The sequence below is a fragment of the Salvia hispanica genome, chromosome 6, assembly GCF_023119035.1.
Source record: "Salvia hispanica cultivar TCC Black 2014 chromosome 6, UniMelb_Shisp_WGS_1.0, whole genome shotgun sequence".
Lineage (NCBI taxonomy): Eukaryota > Viridiplantae > Streptophyta > Magnoliopsida > Lamiales > Lamiaceae > Salvia > Salvia hispanica.
In genome coordinates this window covers 38,334,534-38,355,956 of record NC_062970.1, presented here as the reverse complement: position 1 = coordinate 38,355,956, position 21,423 = coordinate 38,334,534, and the positions used below count along the sequence as shown (strand labels likewise).

The 21,423-nt window shown below is 32.8% G+C and overlaps 3 protein-coding genes and 1 pseudogene across 3 annotated transcripts; 3 read left to right on the top strand and 1 right to left on the bottom strand.

The window, feature by feature from the left end:
- Positions 1-3,869: 3,869 nt before the first annotated feature.
- Positions 3,870-5,880, top strand: LOC125197460 ((-)-5-epieremophilene synthase STPS3-like). The gene is made up of 6 exons (XM_048096199.1): positions 3,870-3,974; positions 4,102-4,375; positions 4,463-4,835; positions 4,949-5,167; positions 5,276-5,414; positions 5,509-5,880. The coding sequence occupies exons 1-6, from the start codon at positions 3,873-3,875 to the stop codon at positions 5,848-5,850; spliced, it is 1,449 nt and encodes a 482-aa protein (XP_047952156.1). The 5' UTR covers positions 3,870-3,872; the 3' UTR covers positions 5,851-5,880.
- A 2,503-nt stretch (positions 5,881-8,383) lies between these two features.
- LOC125196777 lies at positions 8,384-10,598 on the top strand (annotated as a pseudogene).
- Positions 10,599-16,014: 5,416 nt separating this feature from the next.
- LOC125196776 ((-)-5-epieremophilene synthase STPS3-like) lies at positions 16,015-18,844 on the top strand. The gene is made up of 6 exons (XM_048095395.1): positions 16,015-16,116; positions 16,217-16,490; positions 16,578-16,950; positions 17,554-17,772; positions 18,049-18,187; positions 18,305-18,844. The coding sequence occupies exons 1-6, from the start codon at positions 16,015-16,017 to the stop codon at positions 18,842-18,844; spliced, it is 1,647 nt and encodes a 548-aa protein (XP_047951352.1).
- A 1,084-nt stretch (positions 18,845-19,928) lies between these two features.
- On the bottom strand, positions 19,929-20,988 carry LOC125197166 (accelerated cell death 11-like). The gene is made up of 4 exons (XM_048095876.1): positions 20,751-20,988; positions 20,451-20,623; positions 20,235-20,380; positions 19,929-20,151 (listed from the first exon to the last, which is right to left on the bottom strand). The coding sequence occupies exons 1-4, from the start codon at positions 20,943-20,945 to the stop codon at positions 20,045-20,047; spliced, it is 621 nt and encodes a 206-aa protein (XP_047951833.1). The 5' UTR covers positions 20,946-20,988; the 3' UTR covers positions 19,929-20,044.
- Positions 20,989-21,423: the final 435 nt, after the last annotated feature.

Below are 21,423 nucleotides of genomic sequence, written 5' to 3'. Positions count from 1 at the left end.
GTCGATGGGGGTCGCGCTTCCCTCACTCTCCGCACCGCTAAGTCACGAGCGCACCGATTTCCCGTGCAGCTCGGTGTGCATCCCCGTTCGGAATTTGGGGAGATCCTTCAGCCTATCATAGATGTTCCAATACTTGAAGCCCTTCGACAAGAACTAGCCATTATACCTCTGCATGGCCTCATCTCGGACCATGTGCTCGTTCTGGCCACTCGTCATGTTCGTCATCAAGTTAGAGTATATACCGTTGAAGTGGCCACAGTCCCTCATGAGGCGCTCCCAATGCCGGCGGATCGCCTCGCTGCCATGGTCCTTCATCGAGGCAGTCTTGTTGCTCGTGTACTTCTCCGCAACCCGCTCCCAAAATATGAGCTCAGTCTGGTAGTTGCTGCGCTCCGCGTTCTGCGTCGTGTCCGCCCAGCAGTTGGCTATAAGCTCGGACTCTTCCAGAGTGTAAGTAGTCCTTACCCGCTTCGGCTTCTCATCGGAAGCCGTATCGGGTCGCAGCCGTCGATGCCGGCGTCGGCGCCTTCCCCTTTCTGCTCCTGGAAGGCGGCTCGGCGGGCGTTTCTTCCACCTCGTAGTCATTCGTGCTGAGTGTAGGATCCGTTGTGTACGTCGCGTCCTGAGATCCTTCGTCGTCTGGGGTGGATCTAGGGGTGTCGAACAACGATGTGACTATCTGGGGGCGATACACATCGTCGGCTGGAGAGGGCATGCTGAGGGCAGACTGGAAGTACGGAGAAAGTCTGCGCACCGGAGGAGTCTGCAATGGGGACGGACCCGCATATGGATATTGGCCGGGAGGAGAACCTATCGACAACAACGAGTTCATCCACTGCTGATTTGCTTCATCAGTGGGAAATTGTGTACTCGGCTCTTTGCCCTTACCTTTTCGGGAAATTTTCCTACTTGAACTCATAATTTTGAAGATTGAAGATTGAGATAATGAGATTGAAAAATTGAGAGAGAGAATGAAGATTGTGTGTGATGAATGGAGGAGGAGGAATTATATATAGTGTAGGAATTATAGCCGTTGGTTGCAAAAAAAATAAAAAATAAAAAATAAAAATAATCGCCGAAAATCGCCGAATCGCGCCTACAGTGGGCGCCGATGATTCGGCGATGAATCGGGAGTTGGCGATGAATCGGTAGAATTAACGCCGAATTATCGCCGAAATCACCCCAACGCCCGGCGAAAATCCGGCGATTTTCGGCGATTTTTCGCCGATCCTAACGCCTAACCATTGGGAGTGCTCTTAGATGTTATCATCTGTGGAGCTAACTCATGTAAGTCACGTGTGATTACTCTAGTTAATACAAGTAGTTAATAAATTAAATTTATCTATAATTATTCACATAATGAACTAAACATTATAAATGTATATTGAAGAGTTACTTTCACTCCCCCACGAGCTAATTTAGGACTGTCAAAAAACTAGCACACGTAGTTCAATTAGTAAAACATTTAATCTCTAGCCAATAAACTTGAAAAAATTATTCGGTGGCCAAGACGGACCAAAGTGTCAATACTATTTGGTATATCCTACTAATAAATCTTTGACAAATATAAATATGTATATTCATATTTCCAATTAGATATATTAACAATGTACTCCTTCTGTCCCGGCTAAGATGACACATTGCTTAGCCGGTACAAGATTTTAGGAGTTATTGGTTAAAGTGTTTAATTGGAGAGAGCAAAGGTGAGTGTAAGTATTAAGTAGAGAGATAAAGAAAGATGAATATTTCAATGAGAGTGAGAAAAAATGGTTGAGTGTATTAATTGGAGAGAGAAATTTTCCAAAAAAGGAAATGTGTCATCTTAGTTGGGACAAACTAAAAAGGAAAAACGTGTCATCTTAAGTGGGACGGAGGGAGTAACATTCTAAATTATATGGAAAGCATCTACTCATTCCATGTATAATTCATACACTAATATGTAGTATTTCAATATTTAATCATTTTTCACAATTATTGTCAAAGTCGTTTTACACATAACAGAAAATAATCACGTCACACATTTTTAGATTTTAGGAGATTACTTTTTTTTTATCTTTATTATATTAAAAAATCTAAATAAATAAAATATGTAATTATAACTGCAAGTTTATTAGCATTGAATACTATCAATTAAATTAACAATATAAATAATTCTAATGTGCATAAATTAAGTTAATTATATGACTGTTTATATAGTGTAGTTTTTGTTTAATTTTTTCATTGCACACTAATTGTATAAATATCATATACGAGTATAATATTAAATTATAAAAATAATTAATAATAATAAGATGATCTTAAGACCACATTTTATACTTTCAATATACCATCAAAAAATTCCATAAACAGATAGATGAGAGTATATTGATTTATGAATAACATTTAAATTTAAAATTATAAAAAACAAAGCTACTAGTATAATAAAAGTGACCATCAAAAAATTCTATAAACAGATAGATGAGAGTATATTGATTTATGAATAACATTTAAATTTAAAATTATAAAAAACAAAACTACTAGTATAATAAAAATGACAGTAATCTCCAGTTAAAAATTTTAATCTTACCAAAATTACTTGATAGTAGTTAAAGAATGAAAATTTCCCAGTTTCATTATAAAATAAACAACTAATAGTTGTTTTTTATATTTATGTATAAAATGATTGACGATAATTATAAATGATGATTGAATATTTAAATAAATAGAATAATGAATATCTCCTGCATATGTAATGTATTTATTATACGTATATGGAATATGGAGAAACTTTCTATATAATTTAATGTTTCCATTGTTTATATATCTAATTTAATATTGTTAAAAAACTTAGCATACCGTAATTGTGCCTACACAAAATATGTAGAAAGTACTCTCTCCGTCAATCAATAAATGTCTCATATATTTTATCGGCTCGGATTTTATAAAATTGTTTGACTTTGTAAAATAAAGCGGTAGAAAAAGTTAGCAGAATGTGTTTTCAACTTTTATGTATTGATTTACTTAATTACTAAATATAGTAAAAAAAGAAAAATGAGATATTTAACAGCGGAGGAAGAAAATATTATAAGATTTTGGAAATTTTTGGCAATCTTGATTTTACTAGTCTTATGAATTTTGATATGGTGGAGGACCACATACTATGATTTTCCTCGTATTATGATATTATATTTTGGTAGTTATAAAAGAGGTTTCGAATTTAGTACTGGTAGACCACTACGAGCCTACGACTCTAAAATTTTTGAAAGAGATGCCACATATATAAATGCACGAATATTATCTGTCTACAAATTTTTGAAACAATGCGACATAAATGCACGAATATCATCGACGATCACCACATATATATTGTGTGACTGATATTTGTTTTATCATAACTGTTAGTGTATTTTTTGTGTAAATAATATAATATGTTTCATCATTAATTTGGAAATAACATCAAAGCTACGCTACATCAGTTTTTTTTTCTTTTTTTTTATTGAAGGATTCAACAAACTCAAATATCTACATGGAAAATTTTGGTTATTTATTCGAAATTGAAGATGTCATATGTTGTAAATAAGCCAACGACATTACTGTCATTGGGCATTGAAATCATGATATTCTAAAGTTTTGATGTAATTCATAAAAAAGCGAACATTGAAAGATTATAAAATATCGAAAAACAAAACAGCAAAATGTTTTCACTCCTCAAGATGATTCTTGCATAGCTCAAAACATAGTAAAAAAAACATATATTTCACGTTTTTTCTATACTGATATAGTACTCTACCTAAAAAATAAAATATCTGATCATCTGTCTATATATATGTGTATCTTCAAGCTTTACAACTACAAAAACCAAGTTTGGGATTTGGATTTGCAAACATATATCAATGACGGCTGCGAATTTGAACAGTTTGTATCATCGTCCAGAGGCCAACTTCTCCCCCAGCTTGTGGGGCGATCGCTTCCTCAATTACATTTCTGACTCCAATGTATGCATGTCCACACACTCTTTTTTTTTTCTTTTTTTTTTCCAATTACCTATCAATTAAGTTTGAAGAAAGAGATTTTAATTTTGAATCTTTTGTGGTTGTGAGTTATAATTATTTGGCATTGTAGGTGAAAGAAAAGTATTCCAAGACAGTTGAAGAACTGAAAAATGATGTTCGAAATCTGCTAACAGCTCCAGAAACCAACATGATAGACACCATGAATCTGATCGACACCCTTGAGCGTTTAGGCATCTCGTATCATTTTGAAAACGAGATCGAAGAGAAATTGCAACATTATTTCCATCTCAATACCAATTATCAGGATGATGAAGTCTATGACTTGTGCACTGTTGCTCTCCATTTTAGATTGTTTAGGCAGCATGGCCACCCTATATCTACTGGTATGTCTACTACATTCTTCATTAATTTCTTGTTTATTGTTTTTAGTTGGAAAATAACTGATAATATCTGCTTTCTTTTTTTTCAAGAAATATTTGGTAAATGGGTGGATGTGGAGGGAAAATTCAAGGATGACCTCAAGAGTGATGCGAAGGGTCTGCTGAGTTTGTATGAAGCTTCGCATCTGAGGACATGTGGAGAAACCATACTAGATGACGCGCTTGCTTTTACTACGGCCACTCTCAAATCCATGGCCCCAAACCTCGAATCGCCCCTTAAGGAACAAGTTGCGCATGCCCTCGTGCAGCCCCTGCATTTAGGCATTCCGAGAGTTGAAGCACGCAGTTTCATCTCCGCTTACAAAGAAGAAGAGCAAAAAAATGAAACCCTGATGAAATTCGCCAAGATAGACTTTAACTTGCTGCAAATTATTCATAAAGAAGAGCTCAGCCATATCTCAAGGTAACATATTTCCAACCTAGACAATTTATCTTGATTGCTTACTGTACTGTATAGTGTATACATAGAAAATAATCTTTGACTGCTTTATATACATCCATATATTATATATATAGGTGGTGGAAAGAATTAGGGCTTATCTCGAAACTTAGTTATGCAAGAGATAGGGTGGTGGAGTGCTACTTCTGGGCGTTGGGAGTGTGCCATGAGCCACAATATTCTCGTGGACGTATCATGCTGGCCAAGACCATTGCTATGACATCTCTGATAGATGACACTTTTGATGCTTATGGTACAGTCGAGGAACTCGAGATTTTTACTGAGGCAATACAGAGGTAAACCTTAAACCCCAAACTCTATTTTTAGGCCAAAAAAGTTGTGTGCATCTTTCCTGAGGGTTTTTTAATCACAATAAGGGATTTATAACTTTGTCTACAACTTAGGTGGGATGATGGAGAAATTGCTCAACTACCCGAGTATATGGTACCTCTCTACAAAGCAATTTTAGAACTCTATGAGCAATTCGAGGAAGAATTAACTAACGAAGGACGATCCTACGTAGTATACTATGCCATTGAAACAGTATGGATTCAATGGCCTTCTTGACTCTTCAAATAAACATTTATTGCTATTGTAAAAGTGTGTATACTTATCAAATTTAATTTAATAACCGTAGCTAAAGGAATTGGTGAGGTGCTATCTTGGTGAGGCGAAGTGGTTCATAAAGGGATATTTGCCACCATTTGAGGAATACCTAGACATTGCTTTCACAACAAGTACCTACCATTACCTCACCACCTCTTCTTTCATGGGGATGGGATCCGCTCGAAAAGAAGACTTCGAATGGCTAAGTAAGAAGCCTAAAATGCTTGTGGCTGCACTCACAATATGTCGATTGGTTGATGATGCATCTAGTTATGAGGTACACATGCAAATTCGTTCCATGATTATAAATATTTTGGAAACATATTTTGATTTTAAGAAAGTAAGGTTTCTTTCAAAAAAAAAATTCATTTGATCATATCAATGATGATGATGTGGCATGCATTTGAGTCTCACAACTTAGAATGAAATGTAGTGACAAGTTGTGGTGTAGAATGTAAAATTGTAATATACAAAATGATTGAAATCAACATGTGTCTATTATTATAATTTTCAAGTTATTTAATTTTATATTTGTAGTTATCTAATATAGTGTTATTATATAATACTTCATCCGTCCCTGAAATTTTGTCACTTATTTCTATTTTCTTCCGTCCCTAAAAATTTGTCACCTTTCACTTTTACCATTTTTGGTAGTAGACCCCACATTCCACTAATCATTCTCACTCACATTTTATTATAAAACTAATATATAAAAATAGGACTAACGTGTCATTAATATTTCCAACTCACTTTTTATTATATTTCTTAAAACTCGTGACAGGTCAAATGGTGACAAATTATAAAAAATGGAGGGAGTATTTTTATTTTTAAAATCCACATAATAATATTATTTTTATTCTTTCATATATATTGATTTATTGAGAATGAGTAATCAGTACTTGAAAAAGATTTGGCCCGTGCATCGCACGGGTGACAACGCTAGTTATCTATAAAATCTTAGTGGTTCTGATTACAATTATTCATCATTATTTTTCCAAAAGAAACAAAGAATGATTCAATTTCAAGTAATCCAAATAATATTAGTACTTAGTAGAAGTATTTAATTCCGAGTTCGATTGTGAACAAATAAACAATTAATGTTGCAAGTGTTGCGGAGACCTATTGCTAATTATATGCGTCTGAAATGGTATGAATGTTGTTCCAGCTTTATTAAAATGTGGTTTTTGATTTGAAAAGGAACGAAAGACAAATAAAAGACAAATATAAGAAAGAGAGAATAAATTAAGACATAGTAAATTTATTATATTTTTACTAAAAAAAGAACACAATTCAATTTATAATGGAATGGTTTAAAAAAATAACTCATTTATTATGGGACAAAAAGGAATATTAAGAAAGTAAAATTAAGATATTGTATATGAAAATTATTTTGAAAAATAATCATAATTGATGTTACTTTTTACAACTATAGTATCAAAAACTAAAAAAAAAGGAAAGAAAATAGGAAAGAAAAAAATGCTGAAGAAAAGGAAAGATAAATGGCTTACTAGTATACAAACAAAAAAAAATGTTTTTGATTGAAAAAGAAGACGACAAACAATGTCGTTGAAATTTTTTGAATATGTTATTATGTCAAATTATAATGTTACCTCTTATTAAAATAAAAAGGTCGGTCATCTATTTATGTCAAATTATAAAGAAATGCTTATTTTTTCATTTTCGTCGGTCCCACAAAATTTGTCCAAGTTCAACTTTTTTCTATTTTTGGTGGTGGATCTCATATTCCATAGTTCATTCCTACTTAAATTCCGTCGGTCCTACTTACATTTTGCAGACTGCAAATCCACATTACACTAACTTTTTCAATTCATTTTTCATTACATTTCTTAAAACACATTCCCAGTCAAAGTGAAATAATTTTTGTGTGGCGGTGTAATACCTGCTCTTTTATTTGCTTAAGTTTTAAGAGTTCTACCGAACTTTGGAAAAAATGTCACTCTCTTTTAAGTTGAAATAAATAAAACTCGTTACTTTTATTGATACTTAAATAATGATGTTTCGCAAAGCAAAAATAAAGAGGGTGCAGACTGCAGACTGCAGACTGAACTAAAACAATCACCTATATTTATAAAACATAACAAACGTCGAGGAAGAATATGAAGAGTTCATTCCCGAACTAGAATGTTTGACTACACCCCAAACTACACTTTAACTTACTACATAATGTGGGTTTATGAGTTAAAAAAAAAAAGGAATTATGGATGCTAGTACAAATACACAAGTATGGGCCAAGGAGCCTTAGAAACTACTCCCTCTGTCTGCGAATAAGAGTCTCGTTTTTCCATTTTAGTCCGTCCGTGAATAAGAGTCCCGGTTCATTTTTACCATAAATGGTAATAAAGTCCCACCTTTCACTAACTCATTCCTCACATTTCATTTAAAACTAATATATACAAGTGGGACCCCTATTCCACTAACTTTTTTCCACTCACTTTTCTTAATATTTCTTAAAACTCGTGTCGCCCATGAATGAGACTCCTAATGGTGGACGGAGGGAGTATATTGCTATATAGCTTGCACTTTTGCATTTTATTTCGAAATGAGTCAACGTACGAGCCAAGTCCTCTTCCCAGCAGCTGTAGCATGAGGTACTAAAACTAGCTGTCTCCTAAGTAAAGAAAAGGATGCAGCAAACTTTCCAAAATAGACCAAAATAGCTTGCCAAAAAAGGGGCAAGGGCAGCTGCAGCTCTGACTCCCAACAAATTGCAGTCAAAGTTGGTGCAGAATCATAAAAAAGAGGATTTGCTGCAGGCCTCACGAGTAACATATGAACACTCTCCTACACACTCTCAAAGTAAAATACTACTATTACTACTATCTGACCATCTACTATATATATGTGTGTGTTTTATTATCAACAAATATTCAAAGCAAGTTTGGGATTTGCAGACATACATACATACATAAATGGCGGGTGTAAATTCGAACAGTTTGTATCATCGTCCAGAAGCCAACTTCTCCCCCAGCTTGTGGGGCGATCGCTTCCTCAATTACATTTCTGACTCCAATGTATGCATTTTTTTCAATTTACCTATCAATTAAGTTCGAAGAAGGAGATTTTAATTTTGAATCTTTGTGCTTGTGAGTTATAATTATTTGGCATTGTAGGCGAAAGAAAAGTATTCCAAGAGAGTTGAAGAATTGAAAAATGATGTTCGAAGTCTGCTAACAGCTCCAGATACCAAAATGATTGACACCATGAATCTGATCGACACCCTTGAGCGTCTTGGCGTCTCCTATCATTTTCAAAATGAAATCGAAGAGATATTGCAACGTTATTTCCATCTCAATACCAACTATCAGGATGATCAAGCCTATGACTTGTACACTGTTTCTCTCCATTTTCGATTGTTCAGGCAGCATGGCCACCCTATTTCTACTGGTATGTATATACATGAAGTAATGCGTACACTTCGTTTAATTTATTGTTTTAGTTTGATTTTTATTATTATTATTTTTGCGTTTGTTTTTTCAAGAAATATTTGGTAAATGGGTGGATGTGGAGGGAAAATTCGAGGAGGGCCTCAAGAGTGATGCAAAGGGTCTGCTGAGTTTGTACGAAGCTTCGTATCTTAGAATACATGGAGAAACCATACTAGACAACGCGCTTGCTTTTACTACGGCCACTCTCAAATCTATGGCGCCAAACCTCAAGTCGCCCCTCAAGGAACAAGTTGTGCATGCCCTCGTGCAGCCCCTGCATTTAGGGATTCCGACACAAAAACGAAACCCTAATGAAATTTGCCAAGATAGACTATAACCTATTGCAAATGCAACACAAAGAGGAGCTCCGCCAAATCTCAAGGTAACATGAATTTCAGCCATACAATATTCCATCAGATCAGATAGACGTGTAGTAATACTAGAAATTAAATTAATCTTGTTTTGTTTTTTATAATTAGGTGGTGGAATGAAATAGGGTTTGTCTCGAAACTTCCTTATGCAAGAGATAGAGTGGTGGAGTGTTTCTTCTGGGCTGTGGGAGTATACTACGAGCCACAATATTCTCGTGCCCGTATCATTCTAACCAAGACCATCGCTATGATATCTGTAATAGACGACACCTATGATTCTTATGGTAAAATCGAGGAACTCGAGCTTTTCACCAAGGCTATACAGAGGTAATCAAAATCCAAGAATTTCATGCATTATATTCCTGCTGTTGTTGTTAGTATTTAACTACTACTTTGCTTGCTTAGGTGGGATGATGGAGAAACCTCTCAACTGCCTGACTACATGAGACCTCTCTATAAAACTATCTTGGAACTCTACGTTCAATTTGAGGAAGAACTAGCTAAGGAAGAACGACCTTATGCAGCAACCTATGCCAAAGAAGCAGTATGATTCATTCGTATATATCTTTCAACAAAAAATGTGTTAGTTACTAACCGAAATTTGATTTGATATCCGTAAATATATAAATATAGCTACAGGAATTGGTGAGGTGCTATCTTGTTGAGGCGAAGTGGTTCATAGAGGGATACTTACCATCATTTGAGGAATACCTAAAGAACGGTCTCGTTACCAGCACTTCCTGTTATCTCCCCCTCTGTGCTTTACTAGGAATGGGATCGGTTCGAAAGGAAGACTTTGAATGGCTAAGTAAGAGGCCTGAATTACTTGTTGCCGTACTCAAAATAGGTCGACTCGTTGATGATGTGGCTACTTATGAGGTATAATTTTGAAGAAATACACCATAGTCCATATATATAGATTACAGTATATATTATGCATTTTGAGTCTCGGTTTTCTGATATTTTTTGTGTGTTTAGACTGAGAGGGAGAGAGGTCAAGTTGCAACGGGAATTGGGTGCTACATGAGCGACTATGGTGTGACAAAAGAGGAGGCGATGTCCAAATTTATGGAAATGGCTAGCGATGCGTGGAAGGATGCCAACAAGGAGTCTCTAAGGCCGTCTTCTTATAAATCCAGGGATGTTCTTACCCGTGTCGTCAACTTCGCACGCTTAACAGATGTTACTTACAAAACCGAAGATGGATATACGCATCCTGAAAAGGTTTTGAAGCCTTTTATTGTAGCCATGCTGATTGACCCATTTCAGCTCTAGTCATTTCATGATCGATCATCTCTTGCCAACAATAATTTCAATTCACCATATATGGTGTTCTATTTGTGGCATATGTATTGCTATTGAAATTCAATATTATAATTAATCAAATTTTACAAGTCTATTTGCTAACCATGGATTTGTGTGAATATAAGCAATATCACAATAATATTGTAATTACTCCGATGATAAAACCAATTTCTAGATTTGAATTAATATAACCTTATAAAATATTATAAAATACTATAAAGTGGAGATAGAATTATCAACTTTGATTCATACTTTCTCTTTTAGTTATGGAATGAACGAATCCAAATTATCCTTAGAATCAAAGTTACGAATACATATTAAATAATTATATAAATATCTCAATTTCCAATTAAAGTATACTACAAATATTCATCATTATTGTCGGTAAATAAACACAGATAATCACAAATATGAAAGAGAATGAACACAAGAAATTATTTACCCAGTTCGATACGATGTGTATCTACATCTGGGAGCGAATGTCTATAGATACGTAAAAGGATAGAAACAAGGAATATTTAAGGGAGTCTTGATATATAACAGAGGATATTCTTGTAAAAGTATTAAATTTGGGACGAGCAATCAATGCTATACAAAGAATGAAGATGGATATACTCATCCCCAAAAAGTTTTGGAGCCTCATATTATTGCATTGCTAGTCAGTTCAAGATCATAGTTGGCTAAACAAATATTTTACCATAGTAATTTCTGGTTTTATTTATTCACATGTATTTTCTTTGTGGCAAATTGGCAATAATAGAAAGTAACAACTTTCCCCTTTCATATGCTAGTCGATCCATAGAGGCTAGGTCTCATAGTGTTTTCAAAGCAGTTTATTGACATACCGATCGAATTTCATTTGTGGCACTAGCATCATACACTCATTGGCGAAGCTACTAGAGACTAAGGGGAATCGTGAACCCCACCAAATTTCATATGTTTTTTATATATACTTCCTTTATCATATAAAATTGTAATTTTATTGATGAACGAAAGAAAAATAGTACTTTCATTGGTGATCGAACAATGAGATCGAGAGAAAAATAGTACTCTCATTGGTGAACGAAAAAGAATATTGTAGACCGAATATGAGAAAAAGATTGATAATAAATAAATAATAAATTTAAAGTAACTTTTTTATTTTTAGTACGAGACTAATTTTGATTAATAAATGAAATCAAAAGTTAGACTTTTTTTCATATGGGCGGAAAAAGCATTACATATTTATGATTGGGGAAACAACTTCGAGATCTTAAAAATGAAAGAAAAGCGATGCTTCATATCGGGCTCTATTAATTAAAAATTTGTGGGCTGTATTAGTGGGCAGGGCCCAAATGAGTTATTTTATTTACATGGGTTTAAAATAATTGAGTCCAAAAAAATTCATATTTAGGATGTTCATATTTTTTTTTCGTTACTTTAATTTGGGAGAAACTGTATCTAACGTGCCATTTGAAGAATTTTTAAATTTTATCACGATTCTCAACACACTATGCAATAACTTAATCACATCATCAATATAAAATACGTACATACCAAATCGACAATTTATTACCAGTATAAAATTAAACTATTTTACATTAAAAAAAAATAAAATCCATGGTGTTTACAGAAGAAATGTATCATAAACTATCAATACTTCAATAGTCTCTAAACATAATATAATTTCTTCAATTTTTATATTAATCTAACCTCGTTGATTTTTCCCAACTCTATAAATCGATCAAGAAATGACATTGTTTTGATTATTAAAAAGAGTGAACAGTAAAAAAAACTATATCCGGTAAATGTCATTTGCATATATAAAAATTGAAATTTAAAGTTTAATTTTGTAAAATTAAATTTAATATTGAAATAAAGAAACAAAGTGAAAGATGACAAAAGGGAAGAAGAATGATAATTTTAAAATAATATCAAATTTATCTTTCTTTTTGTATTTTTATATTAAAAAAATTCCATCTCAGCTACTGTTTATCCAAAATTAAAAATTAAATCATAAAAAATCGAAAATAAATTGATGAAAATGTGTGTGTACATGTACGTGGAGTAAAGAGGAGAGACAAGTCAATTAGGAGTTTATATTTTAAATGATGAAAATGTGTGTGTATATCAATTATCAGATATATATGTGGAATTAAGAGGAGAGACTAATTAAAAGGAGGAAATTATAGTATAAAATACTAATTAAAATGTGTGTGTATAATATATGTATGTGGATTAAAAAGAAGAGACAAATCAAAATAGGTGTTCTCATCTGCCACCTCATGCGAGTCACATGTGATTACTTCATGCGATTCATCACATCTGATTACACTATTTAAAAGTCAATAAACTTAATTTATATATTTATGGGGATGTATAGTATATATAATATATGATCAGTGTAATTATTGAACTAAACATTATAAATGATAGAAGAGTGTATGGTAGCGTTAAAGTGAATCGAAATTTGAATCAAATTTAAAGTCAAATGTGGTTTCATCGTATCAAAATTGAATGGTGTAAATCTAATTTATCGAGGGAATATCTTTTTTTGTCTACAAACTTTGCTAAAGAATCATTTTAGGTCGGTGAACTTTGAAAATATCATTTGAGGTCTGTCAACTATGAGTTAATATCAATTGAAGTACTTTTATACTATTTTCAAATTTTTCTGGACGAAAATACCCTCAATATTTTAAGAATATACTCCCTCCGTCCCGGCTAAGATGACATATTGCTTAGCCGGCACGGAATTTTAGGAGTTATTGGTTAAAGTGTTTAATTGGAGAGAGAGAAGGTGAGTGTAAGTATTAAAGTAGAGAGATAAAGAAAGATGGATGTTTTAATAGGAGTGAGAAATAGTGGTTGAGTGTATGAATTGGAGAGATAAACTTACTAAAAAAGGAAATGTGTCATCTTAGTTGGGACAAACTAAAAAGGAAAACGTGTCATCTTAAGCGGGACAGAGGGAGTATATTTTTAATAAACTTATCATATACTCATATTTTTTATAAATGTCTTTACTCTATATTTTTGATGAATTTTTAAAATATAATTTGACCTTCAATATTATCACTTAATTTTGTGACATGCAAGAAAAGATCTTTATTCAATTTTTTATTATTAAAGAAAAGTTTTTATTTAATTTTAAAATTCTTTAATATAAAAAATTGAAGAAGCAATTCGACTTGCATGTCATAAAATTAAGTGATAATATTGAAGGTCAAATTATATTTAGAAAATTCGTCAAAAATATATTGTAAATATATTTATAAAAAATATGAGTATATGATAAGTTTATTATATACCTTTTAAGGTATTGAGGTTATTTTCGTCCAGAAAAAACTTGGAAATAGTAAAAAAGTACTTTAAATGATATTAACCCATAGTTGATGGACCTCAAATGATATTTTCAAAGTTCACGGACCTAAAATGATACTTTGGCAAAGTTCGTGGACTAAAAAAGATGTTCCCTCTTTATTTTATGCTCATTATATATACACAATTTTAAAACAAATGTGGAATTTATTTTTTTTTTACTCCATCCGTCCCAGATAATTCGTCTCACTTTGACCAGACACGGATTTTAAGAAATGTAATGAAAAGTGAGTTGAAAAAGTTAGTGGAATATGAGTCTTACTTTTATATATTAGTTTTATAATAGAATGTGAGTAGGAATAAATTAGTGGAATATGTGATCCACCACAAAAAAATAATAAAAAGTGAAATGGGACAAATTATGTGGGTTGGACCGAAATGGAAAAATGAGACAAATTATCTGCGATTGGAGAAAAAATTCCCTAGGCAAGGAATACCAAGGTGGCAATCCTACTTAGTATGTCCTACCAATAAATTTTTAACAAATGGAAATACTATATATCTCCAATTCCAACTAGATACATAAATTATGGAAACAATTTAAATATAACTACACAGTGTTAAATAATATGGAAGTTTATGCACATTCCATAACAGATGCACTATATATAAACATTTATTACTATATAATTGGGGATAACAGTCATTTTCATTATACTAGTAGTTTTAGTTTTTAAAATTTGTTAATTTAATGCTTTATCATTCAACAATTTTCTGTCGTATTTAAGTTTTTAAAGTTTTTCATATATTAAGAATAATTCATATTATAAAATCAATTTTTAGATAATCTTATTATTATTATTACTATTATTTATTTTTTTAAAATTCTTTTTATATTTTAATATAATGTATAATATTCATAATGTTACTATGCAATGATAAAATAAAACACGAGCTACACTATATAATTATTAATATACTTAGTTTAATTTATACATATATAATCATTCATGTTGTTATTTTAATTTATAGTTTCCGCTAACAAAACTGAAGTTATACTTACACTTTTATTTGTCTATATTATTTTTGTACATATATTTATATATATTTGAGAAAAATTATAATTTCCTAAAATCATAAAATAATTAATCACTTCTTTTATATTTACGTGTGAGATGATTGAAAATAATTGCAAAAATGATTAAAAATTAAAATATACAAGTCTTAAATATTTTTCTACTACAATACATGGAATGTACATAAAGTTTTCATATAATTTAATTGCGTGTGGTTACATGGATTGTTTCCATAGTTTATATATCTTGTTGGAATTAGGGATATATATATTTCCATTTGTCACAATTTTATTGATATGACATACCAAGTAAGATTGCCAACTTGGTATTCCTTGATCATGGAATTTTTTCTCCTGGAATTGAGTGAGTAGCATTTAATAAATGAATTATTAAGGCATCATCTTGCCTTATATTCTGAAATTAATATTTTATACTTAATTAGTGAAAATTATAAAAAAAATTGTTCGACTTTCGAAAATTGTAGAAAAATTTAATATAATATGTATTGAATAAAATTACTTTCTCCATTCCATAATAGTGAAGTCATTTTCTTTTTGGTAAAGGAACACATTTCTTCCCATTTACCTTACTCTTTCTTCATCTTTCTACCTTTTTCATTTCCTAATTTATTCTTCATTTACTTAACTCATTTAACACAATTTTTCTTAAATCACGTACCGAAAAAAAAACATCACCAACGGAGAAAATAAAAAATATGAATATTTTATTAAAATTATAAAAAGTAATGAATATATTAATACTCGCTCCATCTCATCTCATTGTCATACTTAAACCAAAATAACTTATAATCAATTTATAGAAAAATGTCAAAATCAACCCTTTATCCATCATGATTCCAAATCTATATTCATACATAGTTCCCAATATCTATGGGATTTTCAATTCATGACCTTATGTTACATGTGTTTCCTATACTAATTTACTCCTTACCTAATTAACAGAAAAAGAAAAATAGTATTGTACTACGTCCCATCTGCCTATATATGTGTGTCTTCATGCTTTACAACTACACAACTAAATGGCGGCTGTGAATTTGAACAGTTTCTATCATCGTCCAGAGGCCAATTTCTCCCCTAGCTTGTGGGGTGATCGCTTCATCAATTACATTTCTGACTCCAATGTATGCATTTTTTTCAATTTACCTGTCAATTAAGTTTGAAGGAGGAGATTTTAATTTTGAATCTTTTGTGGTTGTGAGTTATAATTATTTGGCATTGTAGGTGAAAGAAAAGTATTCCAAGACAGTTGAAGAACTGAAAAATGATGTTCGAAATCTGCTAACAGCTCCAGAAACCAACATGATAGACACCATGAATCTGATCGACACCCTTGAGCGTTTAGGCATCTCGTATCATTTTGAAAACGAGATCGAAGAGAAATTGCAACATTATTTCCATCTCAATACCAATTATCAGGATGATGAAGTCTATGACTTGTGCACTGTTGCTCTCCATTTTAGATTGTTTAGGCAGCATGGCCACCCTATATCTACTGGTATGTCTACTACATTCTTCATTAATTTCTTGTTTATTGTTTTTAGTTGGAAAATAACTGATAATATCTGCTTTCTTTTTTTTCAAGAAATATTTGGTAAATGGGTGGATGTGGAGGGAAAATTCAAGGATGACCTCAAGAGTGATGCGAAGGGTCTGCTGAGTTTGTATGAAGCTTCGCATCTGAGGACACGTGGAGAAACCGTACTAGATGACGCGCTTGCTTTTACTACGGCCACTCTCAAATCCATAGCGCCAAACCTTGGATCGCCCCTCAAGGAACAAGTTGTGCATGCCCTCATGCAGCCCCTGCATTTGGGCCTTCCGAGGATTGAAGCGCGCAGGTTCATCTCCGTGTACGAAGATGAAGAGAACAAAAACGAAACCCTGCTTAATCTTGCCAAATCAGACTATAACATGTTGCAGATTCTACACAATGAAGAACTCCAGCAAGTCTCAAGGTATCATTTTTTTTCAATACGAAATAGAGTGACACTATTCAGCCATATTATGACTTCTATAATTCAAATTTAATTACAAATTGTTTCGTCGATGAAATAGAATTAGATTAAATTAAAACTTTAGGGGTTGATCAGTAATGTTGGAGTGATCAAAATGTAAGTAAAAATCCAAAATGATTACTTAAAGATAAATTGGAAATTACTTGGAAGAAGCAAATTAAGTCCGAAATATCACTAAAAGATCATTTTTTTTATTACAACTTGGTAGAAGAAAATTCAAAGTTCTTCATGACTTGTTGAAAGAGATCAATTACAAGTGATCAATAGTTCATCCATCCCTAAGTCGTCTATGTATATGTGTGAAGGGTTGAAGGAAAAACATATAACAAACATATCAACATCACAACTTCTCTTCTCTCTCTAAGTTAGTCTCTCATATTAATATAGTAGCTACTTTAGGAGCATCGGTGAAATTGACACTATTCAGCCAAATTCAACTATAATTAAAAATTGTTTCGTCGATGAAATAGAATTAGATTGAATTGAATTACGTGATATTAGGGGTTGAGTAATTAATGCAAGAAATTATCTTTAATTTTGTAGGTGGTGGAAAGAAATAGGCATTATCTCGAAACTTCCTTATGCAAGGGATAGAGTGGTGGAGTGTTTCTTTTGGGCTATGGGAGTGTACCATGAGCCGCAATATTCTCGTGCTCGTATCATGCTCACCAAGACCATTCTTATGATATCTCTACTCGATGACACATACGACTCTTATGGTACAATCGAGGAACTCGATGTTTTCACTAAGGCAATACAGAGGTAAGTCCCGAATTTTCAATTACACGTATAGTTGATAACTATTCAATTTTGTCAAATCGTTTTAACATTTTATCTCACTTTTTGGGTCAGGTTCAAAATGGCCTAAATATAATTTCCCAACGAAATTCATATGTCTTTAGAATATTTCTAAAGTCTCCTACTATCTAATGGCGATTTCGTCAAGCTTGAAACGTTTCTTATAACCTAAGACTAAAATTGAAACATTAGGCATTATAACTTGTTCAAAACTTTTTTTAAAAAAAGCTTCTTGGTTAGGTGGGATTATGGAGAAATCGATGGACTCCCCGAGTACATGAGACCTCTCTACAAAGTTGTTTTGGAACTCTTTGAGCAAATCGAAGAGGAATTGGCCAAGGAAGATCGATCCTACGCAGTGCACTATTCCATAGAATCAGTATAATTTCTTAGCCCTTTACTCTTTTACAATTCTTTTTATTACTATCATTAATATAGTAGTAGTAAGATTTTAATTTTATGCATCTAATGTTTGGTGATTGGTATGCGTGTATAGCTAAAGGAAGTGGTGAGGAGCTACTATGTGGAAGCGAAGTGGTTTATAGAGGGATACTTGCCACCATTTGAGGAATACCTAGAGATTGCTCTCATTACTTGCACCTACTGTTATATCGCCACCACTTCTCTTCTAGGAATACAATCAGCTATAAAAGACGACTTCGAATGGCTAGGTAAGAAGCCTAAAATGCTGGTGGCCGCACTCACAGTGTGTCGAGTGGTTGATGACATAGCTACCTATGAGACAGAGAAGGAGAGAGGTCAAGTTGCTACTGGCATTGAATGCTACATGAAAGAGAATGGTGCGACGAAAGAAGAGGCGATGGCCAAATTTGCTGAAATGTCTACAACTGCTTGGAAGGATAGCAACCAGGAGAATCTTTGTGACAAGTCGAGGGATATTCTTATGAACATAATAATCAATATGGAACGCTTAGTCGATGTTACTTACAAGAACAATGAAGATGGATATACTCATCCCCATAAGCTTTTGAAGCCTCATATTGTTGCATTGCTAGTCGACCCCATCAAGATTTAGTCACATCATGCATGCTTGTCAAAATAATTTACCATAATATATACTTTATGGTTCTATTTAGTATTCACATGAATTCTGTTTCATAGAAAGTTGTACTACGTACCAAGTTGCTTAATGCTCCCATATAGATGTTTTTAAAAACGGCTTCGTCTCCAAGGTAACATCACCTCAAACCAAACTAGCTCTGACGAACTACGCAAGGTGAGGACATAACTTCGAGTATGTATTTTTGTAGAAATTAACTATGCAAAGTTAAGTAATATAGAAATTACTATTAAGCAAATTTTATTAAATTGAATTAGAATATTTACATTTCGAATTTGACTTAAAAAAAGTGGATGTTCGTATATTTCGATTAAGTTTGGAATTTTTTTATTCTTTTAGAATAAAAGAAGAGCCATACTACTCACTAACAAAGAATTAATAGCAGATAGTAGTACTACATGTTTGTGATGGACAAATTCCCTTTGTTTGAATTAGCTAGCCTTTGTTGGGGCTAAATTAAACTATTCAACACGCTTTTTGTTTGATTTTCTCTTCTCACATGATATGACACCTCATTTTAGATTGCTTTTGGATTAACCTTGGTTGGGGCTAAAATTATTCAACATCCATGCATTTTCTATAGTAGAGAAGAATGCGATAGGGACAGAGAGTTGACTTTCAGTGTGAGGTGGTTGGATTTTCACTTACTACGAATTTTCATAAATATTTAAAGATAGTAAATTATAAATAGCAATATGTTTGGTCAAATATAATTTTTAGAAATCGGTTATTAGTATAATTTTATATTTTTCTCAATTATCTAATGAAAAGTTCTCGCATGCTATGTTTCTGAATTTATTTATGTAACGAGTGCATATATAAAATTAAAGATATGACCGATAAGTATATATTAAACAATGTCGTTTAAGTTGCCGGATGTTTTGTTCGCATAGCAAATAATGATTGACAAGGGTGTTTCGCTGAACCATTAAAATTTTCAGTTACATATTAAGTATTAATCTATAGAATTTGATTTAACCAAAAGGCGTCAATGTTTCCATAGTCTTGTATGAAATAAAACGTAGTAATGAAGTGGAGGTATGTTAAGAGTTATTGAATATATACAAGTGGCAGTAAAATACAAACATATAGTAGGAGTAGTATGAGATACATATATGAGATGTTAAAAAGTGGAGTATACTAATCCGTACAATTTCACCAATCAGTTCCTAATCCTCTTGTGTTGAAGAGCTGGTCAAGGTACTCGCCGACTTGAGCTGCTGAGGATATGAACTTCTGCATCTCAATTCTTGATGAACTTTCTGAAAGAGGAAAATCGATTTTCTATGAGTTCATAGTAAGTAAGAGATGTGCAGAGGCATAATATATAGTAGAACATACTCACCATCTTCATTGAGTTTGATTAAGAGTTGTGCCCTTGTGGGAAAGGCATCAAACATTCCTGCAGTCACGTCTTTTCTAATGGTAAATCCATGGTGTGAAGAGAAGACTGAGAAAGCTTCTATAGCTTGATCCTTTAGGGAATTTCCCCTACACACAACAATCTAGTGAATGAAATGATAATGATAATGATAATGATCACTTTTTTTTAATTTCATACTCTGTAGAAATGATTTTCTCAAACAAAATTTTGATCATGTCAAGTACACGCTTGAGTCTCAAAAGATTTCTTGTGTGACTCCCGGCCTTGCGCACACAATCTGATCTAACATCCTCATCTATCATCTCCGCCACCACAGATACTGATTTTGAAGCCTCCTCAAGATCCTTCACCTTCTCGTCCAACAATACAACAGTACACACATAGCAATCAATAATTAATCGCAATTTTGGTAAAATTATCATCACAGCTAATAATCACAATTAAACTAAATCCACAAATCAACGATATTTTAATTACTTTGGAAACATATTCGATCTCAGCGTATAAGAAAGCACCGCCGAGACATCGGATGAGAGGAGAGACGGAAGAGCAGGCCTTAACAAACGCAGCGACTTCGAGGCCAGCTTCTTCACCTTCGGGAAACTCATTTAATCTGTTGCTCAATTCTTTGAAGGCCTCCGCCATGTTCTGCAGCGGTCTACCTTCCTCCATTGCTTCACTTTGATTGGCCTAAGTGGAACACAACTTCTTCTCATATATATACACACGGATTCTAAATTACTCCATACTAATACATCTAGTAATTATTTACAAAAGATAAATTATCATAGGTTTGACATGTAATACACATTTTTGTAATACTATTACTTCTACTACTAGTAGTATTTATTTATTTCAAAGGACTTTTATCGATCATACGTGTCACATGTACTAGTAGTATTTATTTACTTCAAGAGAGAAATAAATATACACTACTACTAATATTAGTACTTATTTACTTCTACTAGTAGCATTTATTTATTTAATAGTAGTACTATACTAACTTAATTAAATTGTTTATTTTCAATATAAAATTTAAAGGAGTAGTGTTTAATACTTTCTCCGTCCCAAAAAAATAGAGCAGTTTGTGTATGGCACGAGTTTTAATGTATAATTAGTAAAGGAGGAGAGAAAGGAAAAAAGTACTGAG

What these genes read in the sequence shown, in the direction of transcription:
- LOC125197460 (XM_048096199.1), top strand. Translation starts at nt 3,873, where the DNA reads ATGACGGCTGCGAATTTGAACAGTTTGTATCATCGTCCAGAGGCCAAC. An exon ending in TGGCCACCCTATATCTACTG is followed by an intron (nt 4,376 to 4,462) that starts GTATGTCTACTA and finishes TTTTTTTTCAAG; the next exon opens with AAATATTTGGTAAATGGGTG. An exon ending in TTTACTGAGGCAATACAGAG is followed by an intron (nt 5,168 to 5,275) that starts GTAAACCTTAAA and finishes TCTACAACTTAG; the next exon opens with GTGGGATGATGGAGAAATTG.
- LOC125196776 (XM_048095395.1), top strand. Translation starts at nt 16,015, where the DNA reads ATGGCGGCTGTGAATTTGAACAGTTTCTATCATCGTCCAGAGGCCAAT. An exon ending in ATTACATTTCTGACTCCAAT is followed by an intron (nt 16,117 to 16,216) that starts GTATGCATTTTT and finishes TTGGCATTGTAG; the next exon opens with GTGAAAGAAAAGTATTCCAA. An exon ending in GAACTCCAGCAAGTCTCAAG is followed by an intron (nt 16,951 to 17,553) that starts GTATCATTTTTT and finishes TTAATTTTGTAG; the next exon opens with GTGGTGGAAAGAAATAGGCA.
- LOC125197166 (XM_048095876.1), bottom strand. Translation starts at nt 20,945, where the DNA reads ATGGAGGAAGGTAGACCGCTGCAGAACATGGCGGAGGCCTTCAAAGAA. An exon ending in GAGAAAATCATTTCTACAGA is followed by an intron (nt 20,381 to 20,450) that starts GTATGAAATTAA and finishes TGTTGTGTGTAG; the next exon opens with GGGAAATTCCCTAAAGGATC. An exon ending in AATCAAACTCAATGAAGATG is followed by an intron (nt 20,152 to 20,234) that starts GTGAGTATGTTC and finishes TTCCTCTTTCAG; the next exon opens with AAAGTTCATCAAGAATTGAG.